The 17,752-nt window shown below is 47.2% G+C and overlaps 1 protein-coding gene across 1 annotated transcript in view; it reads right to left on the bottom strand.

The window, feature by feature from the left end:
• Positions 1–17,379, bottom strand: part of fbxo10 (F-box protein 10) — a 31,141-nt gene extending 13,762 nt beyond the window's left edge. The window contains exons 1-7 of the mRNA XM_038988146.1: positions 17,223–17,379; positions 15,972–16,225; positions 15,620–15,887; positions 12,853–12,987; positions 11,258–12,061; positions 9,423–9,572; positions 8,624–8,760 (exon numbers count right to left, since the gene is read on the bottom strand). Of these exons, the coding sequence (XP_038844074.1) occupies positions 8,624–8,760; positions 9,423–9,572; positions 11,258–12,061; positions 12,853–12,987; positions 15,620–15,887; positions 15,972–16,201 (1,724 nt within the window). The 5' untranslated portion in view covers positions 16,202–16,225; positions 17,223–17,379. The remainder of the gene's footprint in view (positions 1–8,623; positions 8,761–9,422; positions 9,573–11,257; positions 12,062–12,852; positions 12,988–15,619; positions 15,888–15,971; positions 16,226–17,222) is intronic.
• Between the last annotated feature and the right edge of the window lie 373 nt (positions 17,380–17,752).

Below are 17,752 nucleotides of genomic sequence, written 5' to 3'. Positions count from 1 at the left end.
ATATCTAGCTATTGTGGAGTAATAATCTAGATATATAATAGTGTTATAGTATCTATATATAGTGTATAATATCTAGATATATAGTGTATACAATATCTAGATATATATAGTGATAATAAATCTAGATATATATAGCGTATAATATCTAGATATATATAGTGTATATATATATACTAGATAATATCAGTATGTGTATAATATCTAGCTAGATATAGTGTATAATATCTAGATATATAGTGTTATAATATCTAGATATATATAGTGTATAATATCTATGATATATAGTGTATAATATCTAGATAGTAGTATATAATATCTAGAATATAGTGTATAATATCTAGATATAGTGTATAATATTAGATATATAGTGTATAATAATCTAGATATATATAGTGTATAATATCTAGATATATATAGTGTATAATATTCTAGATATATATAGTGTATAATCTATGTATATAGTGTATAATATCTATATATAGTTATAAATTAATATATAGTGTAAATATCTATATATAGTGTATAATATCTATATATATAGTGTATAATATCTATAATAAGAATAATATCTAATATATATATGTTAATATCTATATATATAGTGTATAATATCTATATATAGTGTATAATATCTATATATATAGTGTATAATATCTAGATATATATAATGTATAATATCTAGATATATAATGTATAATATCTAGATATATAGTGTATAATATCTAGATATATAGTGTATAATATCTAGATATATATATAGTGATGAATGTCTCCAGACAGAACACCTCCATCTCATGTTGAGGCTGAAGTGGAAAACCACAACATTTCAGGCTGTGTCCCAAATGTCTCCTTAGTTGCAATGAGTCCTGGTCAAAAGACCTCTCCTACCTGACTACAGGGTTCCCGTTGAACAGAATGTAGACCCCCTCTCCTACCTGACTACAGGGTTCCTGTTGAACAGAATGTAGACTCCCCTCTCCTACCTGACTACAGGGTTCCTGTTGAACAGAATGTAGACCCCCCCCTCTCCTACCTGACTACAGGGTTCCTGTTGAACAGAATGTAGACTCCCCTCTCCTACCTGACTACAGGGTTCCTGTATAACAGAATGTAGACTCCCCTCTCCTACCTGACTACAGGGTTCCCGTTGAACAGAATGTAGACTCCCCTCTCCTACCTGACTACAGGGTTCCTGTATAACAGAATGTAGACTCCCCTCTCCTACCTGACTACAGGGTTCCTGTTGAACAGAATGTAGACCCCCCTCTCCTACCTGACTACAGGGTTCCTGTTGAACAGAATGTAGACTCCCCCTCTTCTACCTGACTACAGGGTTCCTGTTGAACAGAATGTAGACCCCCTCTCCTACCTGACTACAGGGTTCCCGTTGAACAGAATGTAGACCCCCTCTCCTACCTGACTACAGGGTTCCTGTTGAACAGAATGTAGACCCCCTCTCCTACCTGACTACAGGGTTCCTGTTGAACAGAATGTAGACTCCCCTCTCCTACCTGACTACAGGGTTCCCGTTGAACAGAATGTAGAACCCCTCTCCTACCTGACTACAGGGTTCCCGTTGAACAGAATGTAGACCCCCTCTCCTACCTGACTACAGGGTTCCCGTTGAACAGAATGTAGACCCCCCTCCTACCTGACTACAGGGTTCCTGTAAACAGAATGTAGACTACCCTCTCCTACCTGACTACAGGGTTCCTGTTGAACAGAATGTAGACTACCCTCTCCTACCTGACTCAGGGTTCCTGTATAACAGAATGTAGACTACCCTCTCCTACCTGACTACAGGGTTCCTGTATAACAGAATGTAGACTACCCTCTCCTACCTGACTACAGGGTTCCTGTTGAACAGAATGTAGAACTCCCTCTCCTACCTGACTACAGGGTTCCTGTTGAACAGAATGTAGACTCCCCTCTCCTACCTGACTACAGGGTTCCTGTATAACAGAATGTAGACTACCCTCTCCTACCTGACTACAGGGTTCCTGTTGAACAGAATGTAGACCCCCCTCTCCTACCTGACTACAGGTTTCCTGTCGAACAGAATGTAGACCCCCTCTCCTACCTGACTACAGGGTTCCTGTTGAACAGAATGTAGACTCCCCTCTCCTACCTGACTACAGGGTTCCCGTTGAACAGAATGTAGACTACCCTCTCCTACCTGACTACAGGGTTCCTGTTGAATAGAATGTAGACTCCCCTCTCCTACCTGACTACAGGGTTCCTGTTAACAGAATGTAGACTACCCTCTCCTACCTGACTACAGGGTTCCTGTATAACAGAATGTAGACTACCCTCTCCTACCTACTACAGGGTTCCTGTTAACGAATGTAACTACCTCTCCTACCTGACTACAGGGTTCCTGTTGAACAGAATGTAGACTCCCTCTCCTACCTGACTACAGGGTTCCATATACAGAATTAGACTCCCCTCTCCTACCTGACTACAGGGTTCCTGTTGAACAGAATGTAGACACCCTCTCCTACCTGACTACAGGGTTCCGTTGACAGATGTAGACCCCCCTCTCCTACCTGACTACAGGTTCCTGTTGAACAGAATGTAGACCCTCTCCTACTGACTACGGGTTCCTGTTGAACAGAATGTAGACTCCCCTCTCCTACCTGACTACAGGGTTCCTGTATAACAGAATGTAGACTCCCCTCTCCTACCTGACTACAGGGTTCCCGTTGAACAGAATGTAGACCCCCCTCTCCTACCTGACTACAGGGTTCCTGTATAACAGAATGTAGACTACCCTCTCCTACCTGACTACAGGGTTCCCGTTGTAACGAATGTAGACTCCCTCTCCTACCTGACTACAGGGTTCCTGTATACAGAATGTAGACTCCCCCTCTCCTACCTGACTACAGGTTCCTGTTGAACAGAATGTAGACTCCCTCTCCTACCTGACTACAGGGTTCCTGTATAACAGAATGTAGACTCCCCTCTCCTACCTGACTACAGGGTTCCCGTGATAACAGAATGTAGACTGCCCTCTCCTACCTGACTACAGGGTTCCCGTTGAACAGAATGTAGACTACCCTCTCCTACCTGACTACAGGGTTCCTGTATAACAGAATGTAGACTCCCCCTCTCCTACCTGACTACAGGGTTCCTGTTGAACAGAATGTAGACCCCCCTCTCCTACCTGACTACAGGGTTCCTGTATAACAGAATGTAGACCCCCCTCTTCCCCACCCCCCCTCCTTCCACCCCCCCCCGCCCCCACCAGCCTCACCCCCCCACCGCCCCTCCCCCCCGCCCCCCCCCCTACTCTGCCCCCCCCCTAACGCCACCCCCACCCACCCCCCTCCCCTCCTCCCCCCACCCCCCCCCCCACCCCCCCCCCCCCCGCCCCACCCCCGGCCACCCCCCCACCCCCCCCTCCCCCCCCCCCCCCCCCCCCCCTTCCCCCCCCCCCCCCCCACCACACTCCCCCTCCCCCCCCCCCTCCTCCTCCCCCCCGCCAACCCTCCCCCCCCCCCCTGCCCCCCCCCCATCCCCCCCCCCCTCCCCCACCCCCCCCCCGCGCCCCCCCCCCCCCCCACCCCTCCACCCCCCACCCTCCGCCCCCCCCCCCCCCCCTCCCCCATCCCACTCCGCGCCCCCCCCCCCCCCCCCACCGCCACCACCCAGCCCCCCCCCCTCCCCCCCCCCCTCTCCTACCTGACTACAGGGTTCCTGTATAACAGAATGTAGACTCCCCTCTCCTACCTGACTACAGGGTTCCTGTATAACAGAATGTAGACTCCCCTCTCCTACCTGACTACAGGGTTCCCGTTGAACAGAATGTAGACCCCCTCTCCTACCTGACTACAGGGTTCCTGTATAACAGAATGTAGACCCCCCTCTCCTACCTGACTACAGGGTTCCTGTATAACAGAATGTAGACTCCCCCTCTCCTACCTGACTACAGGGTTCCTGTTGAACAGAATGTAGACTGCCCTCTCCTACCTGACTACAGGGTTCCTGTTGAACAGAATGTAGACCCCCCTCTCCTACCTGACTACAGGGTTCCTGTATAACAGAATGTAGACCCCCCTCTCCTACCTGACTACAGGGTTCCCGTTGAACAGAATGTAGACTGCCCTCTCCTACCTGACTACAGGGTTCCTGTATAACAGAATGTAGACTCCCCCTCTCCTACCTGACTACAGGGTTCCTGTATAACAGAATGTAGACTCCCCCTCTCCTACCTGACTACAGGGTTCCCGTTGAACAGAATGTAGACCCCCTCTCCTACCTGACTACAGGGTTCCTGTATAACAGAATGTAGACTACCCTCTCCTACCTGACTACAGGGTTCCTGTTGAACAGAATGTAGACTACCCTCTCCTACCTGACTACAGGGTTCCTGTTGAACAGAATGTAGACCCCCCTCTCCTACCTGACTACAGGGTTCCTGTTGAACAGAATGTAGACTCCCCTCTCCTACCTGACTACAGGGTTCCTGTATAACAGAATGTAGACCCCCCTCTCCTACCTGACTACAGGGTTCCTGTATAACAGAATGTAGACCCCCCTCTCCTACCTGACTACAGGGTTCCTGTTGAACAGAATGTAGACTACCCTCTCCTACCTGACTACAGGGTTCCTGTATAACAGAATGTAGACTCCCCTCTCCTACCTGACTACAGGGTTCCTGTATAACAGAATGTAGACTCCCCCTCTCCTACCTGACTACAGGGTTCCTGTATAACAGAATGTAGACTCCCCCTCTCCTACCTGACTACAAGGTTCCTGTATAACAGAATGTAGACCCCCCTCTCCTACCTGACTACAGGGATCCTGTATAACAGAATGTAGACCCCCCTCTCCTACCTGACTACAGGGTTCCTGTATAACAGAATGTAGACTACCCTCTCCTACCTGACTACAGGGTTCCCGTTGAACAGAATGTAGACTACCCTCTCCTACCTGACTACAGGGTTCCTGTATAACAGAATGTAGACCCCCCTCTCCTACCTGACTACAGGGTTCCTGTATAACAGAATGTAGACTCCCCTCTCCTACCTGACTACAGGGTTCCTGTATAACAGAATGTAGACCCCCCTCTCCTACCTGACTACAGGGTTCCTGTATAACAGAATGTAGACCCCCCTCTCCTACCTGACTACAGGGTTCCTGTATAACAGAATGTAGACTACCCTCTCCTACCTGACTACAGGGTTCCTGTATAACAGAATGTAGACCCCCCTCTCCTACCTGACTACAGGGTTCCTGTATAACAGAATGTAGACTACCCTCTCCTACCTGACTACAGGGTTCCTGTATAACAGAATGTAGACCCCCCTCTCCTACCCTCAGGGTTCCTGTATAACAGAATTACCCTCCTGACTTACAGGTTCCTGTATAACAGAATGTAGACTACCCTCTCCTACCTGACTACAGGGTTCCTGTATAACAGAATGTAGACTACCCTCTCCTACCTGACTACAGGGTTCCTGTATAACAGAATGTAGACTACCCTCTCCTACCTGACTACAGGGTTCCTGTATAACAGAATGTAGACCCCCCTCTCCTACCTGACTACAGGGTTCCTGTATAACAGAATGTAGACTCCCCTCTCCTACCTGACTACAGGGTTCCTGTATAACAGAATGTAGACTCCCCTCTCCTACCTGACTACAGGGTTCCTGTATAACAGAATGTAGACTCCCCTCTCCTACCTGACTACAGGGTTCCTGTATAACAGAATGTAGACTCCCCTCTCCTACCTGACTACAGGGTTCCTGTATAACAGAATGTAGACCCCCCCCTCTCCTACCTGACTACAGGGTTCCTGTATAACAGAATGTAGACTCCCCCTCTCCTACCTGACTACAGGGTTCCTGTATAACAGAATGTAGACTACCCTCTCCTACCTGACTACAGGGTTCCTGTATAACAGAATGTAGACTACCCTCTCCTACCTGACTACAGGGTTCCTGTTGAACAGAATGTAGACTACCCTCTCCTACCTGACTACAGGGTTCCTGTATAACAGAATGTAGACTACCCTCTCCTACCTGACTACAGGGTTCCTGTATAACAGAATGTAGACTACCCTCTCCTACCTGACTACAGGGTTCCTGTATAACAGAATGTAGACCCCCCTCTCCTACCTGACTACAGGGTTCCTGTATAACAGAATGTAGACTACCCTCTCCTACCTGACTACAGGGTTCCTGTATAACAGAATGTAGACCCCCCTCTCCTACCTGACTACAGGGTTCCTGTATAACAGAATGTAGACTACCCTCTCCTACCTGACTACAGGGTTCCTGTATAACAGAATGTAGACCCCCCTCTCCTACCTGACTACAGGGTTCCTGTATAACAGAATGTAGACTACCCTCTCCTACCTGACTACAGGGTTCCTGTATAACAGAATGTAGACTACCCTCTCCTACCTGACTACAGGGTTCCTGTATAACAGAATGTAGACTACCCTCTCCTACCTGACTACAGGGTTCCTGTATAACAGAATGTAGACCCCCCTCTCCTACCTGACTACAGGGTTCCTGTATAACAGAATGTAGACTCCCCTCTCCTACCTGACTACAGGGTTCCTGTATAACAGAATGTAGACTCCCCTCTCCTACCTGACTACAGGGTTCCTGTATAACAGAATGTAGACTCCCCTCTCCTACCTGACTACAGGGTTCCTGTATAACAGAATGTAGACTCCCCTCTCCTACCTGACTACAGGGTTCCTGTATAACAGAATGTAGACCCCCCCCTCTCCTACCTGACTACAGGGTTCCTGTATAACAGAATGTAGACTCCCCCTCTCCTACCTGACTACAGGGTTCCTGTATAACAGAATGTAGACTACCCTCTCCTACCTGACTACAGGGTTCCTGTATAACAGAATGTAGACTACCCTCTCCTACCTGACTACAGGGTTCCCGTTGAACAGAATGTAGACTACCCTCTCCTACCTGACTACAGGGTTCCTGTATAACAGAATGTAGACTACCCTCTCCTACCTGACTACAGGCTTCCTGTATAACAGAATGTAGACTCCCCTCTCCTACCTGACTACAGGGTTCCTGTATAACAGAATGTAGACTACCCTCTCCTACCTGACTACAGGGTTCCTGTATAACAGAATGTAGACTACCCTCTCCTACCTGACTACAGGGTTCCTGTATAACAGAATGTAGACTCCCCCTCTCCTACCTGACTACAGGGTTCCCGTTGAACAGAATGTAGACCCCCCTCTCCTACCTGACTACAGGGTTCCTGTATAACAGAATGTAGACTCCCCCTCTCCTACCTGACTACAGGGTTCCTGTATAACAGAATGTAGACTACCCTCTTCTACCTGACTACAGGGTTCCTGTATAACAGAATGTAGACTGCCCTCTCCTACCTGACTACAGGGTTCCCGTTGAACAGAATGTAGACCCCCCTCTCCTACCTGACTACAGGGTTCCTGTATAACAGAATGTAGACTACCCTCTCCTACCTGACTACAGGGTTCCTGTATAACAGAATGTAGACCCCCCTCTCCTACCTGACTACAGGGTTCCTGTATAACAGAATGTAGACCCCCCTCTCCTACCTGACTACAGGGTTCCTGTATAACAGAATGTAGACTACCCTCTCCTACCTGACTACAGGGTTCCCGTTGAACAGAATGTAGACTCCCCTCTCCTACCTGACTACAGGGTTCCCGTTGAACAGAATGTAGACTCCCCTCTCCTACCTGACTACAGGGTTCCTGTATAACAGAATGTAGACTACCCTCTCCTACCTGACTACAGGGTTCCTGTATAACAGAATGTAGACTACCCTCTCCTACCTGACTACAGGGTTCCCGTTGAACAGAATGTAGACTCCCCCTCTCCTACCTGACTACAGGGTTCCCGTTGAACAGAATGTAGACTCCCCTCTCCTACCTGACTACAGGGTTCCTGTATAACAGAATGTAGACTCCCCTCTCCTACCTGACTACAGGGTTCCTGTATAACAGAATGTAGACTACCCTCTCCTACCTGACTACAGGGTTCCTGTATAACAGAATGTAGACTACCCTCTCCTACCTGACTACAGGGTTCCCGTTGAACAGAATGTAGACCCCCCCTCTCCTAACTGACTACAGGGTTCCTGTATAACAGAATGTAGACTCCCCTCTCCTACCTGACTACAGGGTTCCTGTATAACAGAATGTAGACTCCCCTCTCCTACCTGACTACAGGGTTCCTGTATAACAGAATGTAGACTACCCTCTCCTACCTGACTACAGGGTTCCTGTATAACAGAATGTAGACTACCCTCTCCTACCTGACTACAGGGTTCCCGTTGAACAGAATGTAGACCCCCCCTCTCCTACCTGACTACAGGGTTCCTGTATAACAGAATGTAGACTCCCCTCTCCTACCTGACTACAGGGTTCCTGTATAACAGAATGTAGACTCCCCTCTCCTACCTGACTACAGGGTTCCTGTATAACAGAATGTAGACTACCCTCTCCTACCTGACTACAGGTTTCCTGTATAACAGAATGTAGACTCCCCTCTCCTACCTGACTACAGGGTTCCTGTATAACAGAATGTAGACTACCCTCTCCTACCTGACTACAGGGTTCCTGTATAACAGAATGTAGACTACCCTCTCCTACCTGACTACAGGGTTCCCGTTGAACAGAATGTAGACTCCTGCTTCCTTATTGTTATAGATCTGGTTGCTACGGATGGAACCCCTCCCGTTGCCAAGGACCACGATGCCGGAACGCAAACCGCTGTGTATTCTGTTACACTGAGTGAGAGAGACAGAGAGAGACAGAGACAGAGAGAGGACAGAGACAGAGAGAGTTTGATAAGTTGTTATTTTAGATCACCATGTATTGTAACTTCTGACAGACAGACAGACAGACAGACAGACAGACAGACAGACAGACAGACAGACAGACAGACAGACAGACAGACAGACATGTCCTGTAACTTCTACCAGATGACAGACAGACAAACAGACAGACGGATCACCATGTCCTGTAACTTCTACCAGATGACAGACAGACAGACAGACAGACAGACAGACAGACAGACGGATCACCATGTCCTGTAACTTCTACCAGATGACAGACAGACAGACGGATCACCATGTCCTGTAACTTCTACCAGATGACAGACAGACAGACAGACAGGCAGATCACCATGTCCTGTAACTTCAGACAGACAGACAGACAGACCGATCACCATGTCCTGTAACTTCTACCAGATGAATGACAGACAGGCAGATCACCATGTCCTATAACTTCTACCAGATGAACAGGACAGATATGATGACATCAGAGACGAACAGGACAGATATGATGACATCACAGACAAACAGGACAGATATGACGACATCAGAGACGAACAGGACAGATATAATGACATCAGAGACAAACAGATGTGAAATAGAATGAATAGAACTACCAGGATGATGGGGTCCGCCCCCTTGCGGATGTCAAGCCCCGCCTCCCCGTTGGAGTGGATGTTGTTGTCAGCGATCAGACCCTGAGCCGACAGACGGAGGAACACGCCCGACGCACGACACTCACACACCTCGTTACGGAGCATCACAATCTGGAACACACACACACACACAATACACAAACCAATGAGATACACACAATCATATTTGATCTACACTACCGGTCAAAAGTCAAAAGTTTTGGAACATCTACTCATTCAAGGGTTATTTATTTATTTTTTACTATTTTCTACATTGTAGAATAATTGTTAAGACATCAAAACTATAAAATAACACATATGGAATCATGTAGTAACCAAAAACAAGTGTTAAATAAATCAAAATATATTTTATATTTGAGATTCTTCAAAGTAGTCACCCTTTGCCTTGATGACAGCTTTGCACACTCTTGCCATTTTCTCAACCAGCTTCACCTGGAATGCTTTTCCAGCCGTCTTGAAGGAGTTCCCACATATGCTGAGCACTTGTTGGCTGCTTTTCCTTCACTCTGCGGTCCGACTCATCACAAACTATCTCAATTTGGTTGAGGTCGGGTGATTGTGCAGCAATCAAATAGCCCTTACACAGCCTTGAGGAGTATTGGGTCATTGTCCTGTTGAAAAACAAATGATAGTCCCACTAAGCCCAAACCAGATGGGATGGCGTATCACTGCAGAATGCTGTGGTAGCCATGCTGGTTAAGTGTGCCTTGAATTCTAAATAAATCACAGAGTGTCACCGGCAAAGCATCCCCACACCATCACACTTCCTCCTCCATGCTTCACGGTGGGAACCACACATGCGGAGATCATCCGTTCACCCGCACCGCATCTCACAAAGACAAATCTCCAATTTGGACTGCAGACCAAAAGACAGATTTCCACCGGTCTAATGTCCATTGCTCGTGTTTCTTGGCCCAAGCAAGTCTCTTCTTCTTATTGGTGTCCTTTAGTAGTGGTTTCTTTACAGTAATTCGACCATGAAGGCCTGATTAACGCAGTCTCCTCTGAACAGTTGATGTTGAGATGTGTCTGTTACTTGAACTCTGTGAAGCATTTATTTGGACTGCAATCTGAGGCTGGTAACTCTAATGAACTTATCCTCTGCAGCAGAGGTAACTCTGGGTCTTCCTTTCCTGTGGTGGTCCTCATGAGAGCCAGTTTCATCATAGCACTTGATGGTTTTTGCGACTGCACTTGAAGAAACTTTAAAAGTTCTTGAAATTTTCCGTATTGACTGACCTTCATGTCTTAAATTAATGATGGACTGTCATTTCTCTTTGCTTATTTGAGATGTTCTTGCCATAATATGGACTTGGTATTTTACCAGATAGGCTATCTTCTGTGTATCCCCCTACCTTGTCACAACACAACTGATCGGCTCAAACGCATTAAGAAGGAAAGAAATTCCACAAATTAACTTTTAAGAATGCAAACCTGTTAATTGAAATGCATTCCAGGTGACTACCTCATGAAGCTGGTTGAGAGAATGCCAAGAGTGTGCAAAGCTGTCATCAAGGCAAAGGGTGGCTATTTGAAGAATCTCAAATAGTATTCTGATTTGTTTAACACTTTTTTTGGTTACTACATGATTCCATTTGTGTTATTTCATAGTGTTGATGTCTTCACTATTATTCTACAATGTAGAAAATAGTAAATAATTAAGAAAAACCCTTGTATGACCGGTAGTGTACATTACTATCTAAAACACATTCAGGTAAGGGAGGATATATACATCAACAAACCAACCCATCAACAAACCAACCAATCATATCAGATCGGCAGCCCTATCTGGTTACCGTGGCGTTCTGGATGCAGCGCACGGCATAGGTCAGCCCCCGGAACACGTTTCCTTCCAACCTGGCGTTTCCGTGGTTACACACGTGCACACCGCCCTTGCCGTCCCGAAACAGGCAGCGCCTCAGCACGCACCCCTGCACTGTCTCGACCAGCGCCTGGGCTCCGGGGTCGCGTTGGAGCTCCTCGGTCAGGGTTCGGACTTCAGGGGTCAGCGAGGGGGAGTCGTCCTGGTTGGGTCTGAGGAGATGAGAGAGGCCGTGGTGACTGTGGGCCAGTCTGTAGTTTAGACTGTTGTTGCCTTGTCCTGAACCTTCCTCTCCTTTTTCCTCCTCCTCCTCCTCCTCACTAGGAGCGCTGTCGCTCCAGCCGTCCTCAATCACCGTATCCTGACACACTCCTTCTCCTCCTCCTCCTCCTCTCCTCCCCGTTTCTCCTTTGCTCCAGTCCTCCAGGGTGATGGTAGCCACAGGGGGCTGTGTGGCTCCTGAATGCCCGCCCAAGGTGTCTCCAGCTGGGCTACCACTCCCAGGCGAGGTCCAGGATGTGGTGATTCGAGCCAGAGCGGCCAGGTGTTTACAGGCCCAGTTCCGCTCCGTCACTGGAGCGCCCTCAACCGTCACGGAAGCCGAATCACTTCCTGAGAAATCACAGCTATCCAACAGGCTGAGGGTCACGCCCAGGAAGTGGGTGGAGCTTCCCTGTGAGAATGAGCAGAAGCGGGCGTGGCAGGTTCCTGGCCCTCGGATCTGCAGCTGAGCTCCCTCGAAATTACAGTTGTCCAACTGGACATGACCTGACGACATCTGGTGGAGAGGGGAGAGGGGAGGAGGGTGTAGAGGACAGGAGGGTGTAGAGGGCAGGAGGGTGTAGAGGGTGTAGAGGGCAGGAGGGTGTAGAGGGCAGGAGGGGGAAGAGGGCAGGAGGATGTAGAGGGCAGGAGGGGGAAGAGAGAATGATACAGAGAAAAGGTGAAACTGCAGCAAGCTCTAACAGAGTATTAACAGATGCTCTAACAAAGTATTAACAGATGGCCACTGCTTACAGCCTGACTGACTGACAGCCCAGACAGAGACAGCCAGTCAGCCAGCCAGACACCCCAGTCAGACAGCCAGACACCCCAGCCAGACACCCCAGCCAGTCAGCCAGACACCCCAGTCAGACACCCCAGCCAGTCAGCCAGACACCCCAGTCAGTCAGCCAGACACCCCAGTCAGACAGCCAGTCAGCCAGAAACCCAGCCGGTCAGCCAGACACCCCAGTCAGACAGCCAGACACCCCAGTCAGACAGCCAGACACCCCAGCCGGTCAGCCAGAAACCCAGCCGGTCAGCCAGACACCCAGACACCCCAGTCAGACACCCCAGTCAGACAGCCAGACACCCCAGTCAGACAGCCAGACACCCCAGTCAGACAGCCAGACACCCCAGTCAGACAGCCAGACACCCCAGTCAGACAGCCAGACACCCCAGCCGGTCAGCCAGACGCCCCAGCCAGCCAGTCCAACACCCCAGCCAGTCAGCCAGTCAGTCTGTAAAGCACTGTCACATGTACTGTTGTAAAAAAGGTTTTATAAAATGTGATCTGATTTGATGTACCTTGTATACGACGGTGGTGAACCATGCAGGCATGAAGACCAGGTTGGAGAGCCTGGCTGTGGGACACTGCTGCTCCATACTGACCAGGAGAGCCACGTCCCCCAGCCGCCCTAACCCCACCACCTCCACAGGCACCTGGCAGGGTCAAAGGGCAATATTTTCATTTATCAAATTGCAGATCTTATTACAATACTTGATACTAAAAGATACTAACATATTAACAGACATTAACAGATATCACCAGACATTAACAGATACTAACATTAACAGATACTAACATTAACAGATACTAACATTAACAGATACTAACATTAACAGATACTAACATATTAACAGATACTAACATATTAACACATACTAACAGATACTAACATTAACAGATACTAACATATTAACAGATAATAACATATTAACACATACTAACATATTAACAGACACTAACATTAACAGATACTAAAATATTAACAGATACTAACATATTAACAGATAATAACATATTGACAGATACTAACAGATACTAATATATTAACAGATACTAACATATTAACAGATACTAACATATTGACAGATACTAACATATTGACAGATACTAACATTAACAGATACTAAAATATTAACAGATACTAACAGATACTAACATATTGACAGATACTAATATATTAACAGATATTAACAGATACTAACATATATTAACAGATACTAACATATTGACAGATACTAACATTAACAGATACTAACATATTAACAGATATTAACAGATACTAACAGATACTAAAATATTAACAGATACTAACATATTAACAGATACTAACATATTGACAGATACTAACATTAACAGATACTAACATATTAACAGATATTAACAGATACTAAAATATTAACAGATACTAACATATTAACAGACACTAACAGACACTAACAGATATTAACAGATACTAACATTAATAGATACTAACATATTAACAGATACTAACATATTGACAGATATTAACATATGGACAGATATTAACAGATACTAACATATTAACAGATACTAATATATTAACAGATACTAACATATTAACAGATATTAACAGATACTAACATATTGACAGATATTAACAGATACTAACAGACACTAACAGATATTAACAGATATTAACAGACACTAACATATTAACAGATATTAACAGATACTAACAGATACTAACAGATACTAACAGATACTAACAGATACTAACAGATGCTAACAGATGCTAACAGATACTAACAGATACTTACAGATACTAACAGATACTTACAGATATTAACAGATACTAACAGATACTTACAGATACTTACAGATACTTACAGATATTAACAGATATTAACAGATAGTTTCCAGCTCCAGATTAATTTAAAGGAACAATCTGCAGTTCAAACAATAATAAGGCTCCCGAGTGGCGCAGCGATTGACGGCACTGCATCTCATCTGGTTCGATTCCAGGCTGTATCACAACCGACCGTGATCGGGAGTCCCATAGGGCGGCGCACAATTGGCCCAGCGTCATCCGGGTTAATGGAGGGTTTGGCCGGGGTAGGCCGTCAATCTAAATTAAGAATTTGTAGGCCTCCCGGGTGGCGCAGTGGTCTAGGGCACTGCATCGCAGCGCTAGCTGCGCCACCAGAGACTCTGAGTTCGCGTCCAGGCTCTGTCGCGCCCGCGACCGGGAGGTCCGTGGGGCGACGCACAATTGGCCTAGCGTCGTCCGGGTTAGGGAGGGTTTGGCCGGTAGGGATACCCTTGTCTCATCGCGCTCCAGCGACTCCTGTGGCGGGCCGGGCGCAGTGCGTGCTAACCAAGGGGGCCAGGTGCACGGTGTTTCCTCCGACACATTGGTGCGGCTGGCTTCCGGGTTGGAGGCGCGCTGTGTTAAGAAGCAGTGCGGCTTGGTTGGGTTGTGTTTCGGAGGACGCGTGGCTTTCGACCTTCGTCTCTCCCGAGCCCGTACGGGAGTTGTAGCAATGTGACAAGATAGTAATTACTAGCGATTGGATACCACGAAATTGGGGAGAAAAGGGGGTAAAATTTATTTTAAAAATAAAAAATAAAAAAATAAAAGAATTTGTTCTTAACTGACTTGCCTAATTAAATAAAGGTTAAATTAAATTAAAAATAAATAATATATAATGAATTTAAAAGTACAGAAATGGATGTATGAATCCCAGACAGGCCCTTTAACTAGACATTGTGTCAACAAGATAACAGCAGCCAATCAGTAAGTCACCTTTAACTAGACATTGTGTCATCAAGACAACAGCAGCCAATCAGTAAGTCCCCTTTAACTAGACATTGTGTCATCAAGACAACAGCAGCCAATCAGTAAGTCCCCTTTAACTAGACATTGCATCATCAAGACAACAGCAGCCAATCAGTAAGTCCCCTTTAACTAGACATTGTGTCATCAAGACAACAGCAGCCAATCAGTAAGTCCCCTTTAACTAGACATTGTGTCATCAAGACAACAGCAGCCAATCAGTAAGTCCCCTTTAACTAGACATTGTGTCATCAAGACAACAGCAGCCAATCAGTAAGTCCCCTTTAACTAGACATTGCGTCATCAAGACAACAGCAGCCAATCAGTAAGTCCCCTTTAACTAGACATTGTGTCATCAAGACAACAGCAGCCAATCAGTAAGTCCCCTTTAACTAGACATTGTGTCATCAAGACAACAGCAGCCAATCAGTAAGTCCCCTTTAACTAGACATTGTGTCATCAAGACAACTAGCAGCCAATCAGTAAGTCACCTTCAGTACCAACTCTGCCTGCTCCTCATAGACCCCGGGGTGCAGCACCACCCGGTCGTACGACCCAGCTACACCCAACGCCCCCCTCAGCGTCTCCAGCTCCAGCCCCGACCCCACCTGCCACACCCTCCTCTCCTTCCTCCGGCGGAACAGGTGAAGGCAGGCGGAGGGCTGGAGCTCAGGGTGGGCGTGACGGGACCAGGTACGACTGGCGATGGCATGCTGCCTCAGGGCTTCTCTCCAGGATGAGGGCTCCAGGTGAGGCCGACTGGGGAGACAGACAGACGGGGTTAGAGAAATGTGAACGAAGGACCTTTGTACGTCAGAGAACCACCATCTCCACTACGAGTACCTGGGCCAGTTGGGGTGTCGGGGACACTCGGGCAGGCCCAGGCAAAGCTGTCTCCAACGGGTGTTATCCAGGGAGAGGATCAGCTCTCTCCAGGCCCTGCACACCAGGCTGCAGCGGCCCAGCTCTGGGAGGGGGAGGTAGGCCAGGACCACACGCCATACCTCCACCGGGAGGTTGGCACCTCTACCACCGCCGCTGCTGCTGCTGCTTCCCCTGCTGCCCAGTGACATGGATCTGATAGGGAGGGTGGGCACCTGGGGACAGGAGACACACAGACAGACAGACTGGGTTGGTTTAGACTAGGCCTATAGACAGACTGGGTTAGTTTAGACTAGGCCTATAGACAGACTGGGTTAGTTTAGACTAGGCCTATAGACAGACACAGACTAGGTTAGTTTAGACTAGGCCTATAGACAGACAGACAGACTGGGTTAGTTTAGACTAGGCCTATAGACAGACAGAGAGACTGGGTTAGTTTAGACTAGGCCTATAGACAGACAGACTGGGTTAGTTTAGACTAGGCCTATAGACAGACAGACTGGGTTAGTGTAGACTAGGCCTATAGACAGACAGACAGACAGACAGACAGACAGACAGACAGACAGACAGACAGACAGACAGACAGACAGACAGGGTTAGTTTAGACTAGGCCTATAGACAGACAGACAGACAGACAGACTAGGTTAGTGTAGACTAGGCCTACAGACAGACTAGGTTAGTGTAGACTAGGCCTACAGACCTACACTTCGTTGTGATGGTGACTTCCACTGCCTATATCATGAATGTTGACCGTCTTGTATTGGACTTAGTTTAAACTCTACAGACATAGACTGTCTGCTCATTCTCCTGGGGCAATGACTGGCCATCGGGACAGATTACATTGTGGAACAGGCCAGCTAACATCTAACTAACGGCTAGTGTGAGGAAGATGTTACATATGACTGTCTGTCTGTCACTGAGTCATCATCATCATCATCATCAAGGGAATTGGTACCAACTAGCAACACATCGACGGGGTGGCAACTGGCAACAACATTGGATCGTCGTGGGCGCAACTTTGTTTCAACATCGGTAACGTTATAAAAACGTTGAATTCTCGGCTGGCTATATTTTGTCGCAAAAATAATAGCAACAATTTAGCTACACATCTGCGTTTAGTGGACGTACCTAGTTAGCTAGCAACCCGAATACTTACTAACGTTATACGTAGGATTTACTACATTGTAGACTAGGCTATATTTGACATCTTACCCGTGTTAAAGTCCCTTGGATGAAGCCCCGCACATCCCAGTGTGGTTTTTAACTAGGTATATAGCTGTAATAGCCATACTTCATGAGATATAGCGGAACAACGCCTGGTTCGGGATTAGGAATAGAAACACTGTCAGGAATCAGACATTTTCCCTCACTTTACGGCAAGGCAAACCATGGAAACCAACCAGGGACGCCCTTACACTGGGCGGGAGGGAGCGAGGGTGGGCGAGAGAAGAGGAGAGAGAGGAGAGAGAAGAGGAGGGAGAGAGAGAAGAGGAGGGAGAGAGAGGAGGCTGAAGACGGAGAGAACTGAGAGGGAAGGGGAGGGATGAGGAGAGAAAGGAGAGAGAAGAGGAGAGAGAGGAGGCTGAAGACAGAGGGAACTGAGATGGAAGGGATAAGAAGAGAGACGAAATAAGTTTTTGCTCAAGTGATACACACACAAAACACACACACTAGTGATGCGCATGTTGACTCATAAACCGCAGTCCAAACCGCGGAGAAGGCGGGTCATTAAATATTGTGTG

Source organism: Salvelinus namaycush, unplaced genomic scaffold, assembly GCF_016432855.1.
Source record: "Salvelinus namaycush isolate Seneca unplaced genomic scaffold, SaNama_1.0 Scaffold967, whole genome shotgun sequence".
Lineage (NCBI taxonomy): Eukaryota > Metazoa > Chordata > Actinopteri > Salmoniformes > Salmonidae > Salvelinus > Salvelinus namaycush.
This window is presented reverse-complemented; position numbering and strand designations above follow the sequence as displayed.